Raw genomic sequence first — 3054 nt, 5'->3', positions numbered from 1 at the left:
CACACCACAACTTTAAGAAAATAGAGGGCGGGTGGGCGGGTCTTGTATTTGATAAGATAAGATTGATTCCGGCAAATGATATATCCTCTGAGAAAATAGAGGGCGGGCGGTTGGTTGGGGCTAATATTTGTTAAGATAAGACTGATTTTGGCAAAGCTTTGCAACTTCCCTCTTCAGAGCCAATAAAATGAGCGTTCAAAACGGAATAGGGGTGGGTGGGCGGGGCCACATCTGACTCCGTTTTAAATCTTAGATTCTACCGTTTTTCAAAATAGAATTCAATTCCCATTTTACCGTAAATCAAATAAGTCAGTGAAATGGAGGAAAGAGATGGGGGAGGCTGGGTTTAGTTTTTTCTACACTCCTTCTTCATTCTAGTGACTACTCTTGATATTGTTCAGTTTTATCTTAGCAAACGCTAGTACTTGGTAAGATAAGACTGATTTTGGCAAATGACATATCCTCTAAGAAAAGAGAGGGTGGGTGGGTGGGGCCAGTACTTGGTACGATAAGACTGATTTTGGCAAATGACATCCTCTAAGAAAATAGGGGGCGGGTGGGCGGGCCTAGTACTGATAAGGTAAAACTGATTTTGCCCCTATTAATTTTATGAAAACTTGTGAAATTTAAAGGTGTTAAATTGCAAATTTCCATTGTTAAATTTCTAAATCTACCCGAAATGTGCAAAACATGATGAGTTTTTGCTTGTGATTTATAGTATTACAGTGCACCAATCCAAGGCATCCTCCCAAAAATGTTGATGACGTCCACAATAGTACAAAAGGCATTTTTTGAGCAGAACTAATGTAATGTTTCAACTGCAGTCATCAAAATATTTACGACGCTTACTAACTATTCTTGTAGAAGTAAAAGGATGAATAGAATGATCACCAAAAAAAAAGTGATAGTGAACACAAGAAAAACAAAAAAGCTCGAACAAACCATCCAACCATAATTCACACTGTTCCAAAATCATTTAAACCCAACATAAATAATGAAGACATTTATCTTAAAATACCTCAAGTTACGCTTTAAATTCGACATCTCACACATTTATACCCACCATGCACTTACATAAGCGTATAGGTTACGATCCAACTAAGTTCAAAGATCAATGCAAATTTTCCAATGTCCATCAACCTTTCATTCTCAACCATGTTTTTACTTTACATCCATTCATGTCCATCCATCAAGCTTCGCCTATACTTTAAAACAAATTCCCGATAAAACGCACCTACTACTAATCCTCGAACGAATCGCGCTTTAAAATGTTAAAACTTGTTTTGAAATTAACAAGTACATGTCTTCCGATGATGCTCATCATCAATTACGAGAAACCAAACACTGAAATTGTATTTGCAGTTTTTTGTGTTTCGAAATGTCAAGACTTTAACCATCACTGCATTAACGAGGGTTTTGTTTTATTTGTGTTTTATTTTTATGAACGTGACATTGGATAATGTTTCCCTGTTTTACCGAACATTATGATATCATCGAGAGGTGAGCAGCAGGTGAATCCAAGTTCATGGTCGACAGGCTCAAAATTTAATTGTTTGAAATTTTTGTACACACTTTTCAAGTCAAAAATTATAAAAATTCGTAACCCATGTGTTGGTACATGTTTACAAATTTTTGTTACTAAACGCGCGTTCTTGTTATTTTTCATTTTGACGGTATTAGCATATTTCTCGACCCAGATCTTAATTATTTAACCACGAATTCCTCGCAAAATTGACAAATCGTTACAAAATTCTGTCCCGCAATCACGCCGTGATTAATTTGTTTATTTTATTCTCACTTGTTCTAGCCAAATTAAAACGTGCATGCTATCAGATCCCAAACTATGACAAGGTCGGTGTTGAAAAATGTTAACATCCCATAAAACATCACTCAGGAATGTTTATTCGCTGCGCTTCTCAACCTACCTCAAGATGTCAAGAGCGTTAATGCAAATACTTGGCATGACTGCATTCAAAATAAAAAAAGTGTTAACAAGTATGTACATTTTTATTAATTTTTTTACAAAATTTACAAATGCTATGTTTGTAATCTGCTGTACACTAGGCTAGTAGGAAGTCGAAAATCGGGCCGGTTTTTTCAAAAAAGTCTAGCTGGTTTGGGTTTTTGGTCTGTAACCATTTTCGTCGGCGACGAAGGAGACGGTGTGGGTTTTACCGTCTGGGAGCTTGTAGGTGTACTCCCCGTGGACCTCGATGGACTCCTTATCGCTGCCGATGTTGTTCAACGTCCCTTGCTCCGACCGGGAAATCGGGTCGCTTGTTTCATAACTAGAACCCAAAATCAAAAAACGCACCCAAATTTTGCCAAATCTTACGCGAATTTGTATCCATCGACGCCGATGTTTTCGTTCTCAAATCTCAAAATTTGAGCACCGGTTCCTCCTTGGGGGGCAGCTAAAGCCGCGGCTACAACGACACACAGAACGATTGCCTGAAAATATAACTATTAGACACACGGATTTTTGCATTGAGAACAAACTGACCACTTTCATGATTAAAGTAAGTACTAATTAGGAATTACCACGAGCTGGATTTATATACAATTTATGACAGACCAATAACCAAAGTCCCCACTGTTTGTGATGATCCTTCACACTTCACCTTTAGAAGGAAATAAGTTTTTTTCTTGAGATTCACTCCTTTTCGTGACTAATATATTTCAAGTGCGGTAGCGCCGTGACAGGAAGACCTTTTTAATTTGTCGTGGTGTCAAACCACAATTTTTTATTTTATTACTAAGTATAGTCGATAAATTTTCTTTTAATTTTATTGGACGCGCGTTTTTGTGGCGCGTTTATTGCTTAACGTTTTTTTTTCTTTTTTGTTTGTTTGTCGAATGTGTTTGATGAGTGCAAATACCCACTTCTTATAGTGTGTAAACTGCCATTTTAGATGATCTTTTCGTTTTTACCTTGAAACTAAATTTGATTAATCTTGCAATAAATAATGGCGAATGGTGAGATCTAACAAAATAAATTTCGTGATGAGCGGTTTTTTACAGTGTTAGATTTATGGAGCAGGTGTAAATCAGTGC

At 36.9% G+C, this 3054-nt stretch overlaps 1 protein-coding gene across 1 annotated transcript; it reads right to left on the bottom strand.

Annotated features, from left to right (window-relative positions):
* Positions 1-1988: 1988 nt before the first annotated feature.
* Positions 1989-2602, bottom strand: LOC135133676 (endocuticle structural glycoprotein SgAbd-5-like). Its single transcript, XM_064062149.1, has 3 exons — positions 2504-2602; positions 2336-2451; positions 1989-2288 (listed from the first exon to the last, which is right to left on the bottom strand). The coding sequence occupies exons 1-3, from the start codon at positions 2510-2512 to the stop codon at positions 2108-2110; spliced, it is 306 nt and encodes a 101-aa protein (XP_063918219.1). The 5' UTR covers positions 2513-2602; the 3' UTR covers positions 1989-2107.
* Positions 2603-3054: the final 452 nt, after the last annotated feature.

The sequence above is a fragment of the Zophobas morio genome, unplaced genomic scaffold (genome assembly GCF_036711695.1).
Source record: "Zophobas morio isolate AGI-343-1 ecotype UQ-CSIRO unplaced genomic scaffold, CSIRO_AGI_Zmor_V1 ptg000022l, whole genome shotgun sequence".
Lineage (NCBI taxonomy): Eukaryota > Metazoa > Arthropoda > Insecta > Coleoptera > Tenebrionidae > Zophobas > Zophobas morio.
The sequence above is the reverse complement of the archived record's forward strand: the minus strand, read 5'-3'. Positions and strand labels throughout refer to the sequence as shown.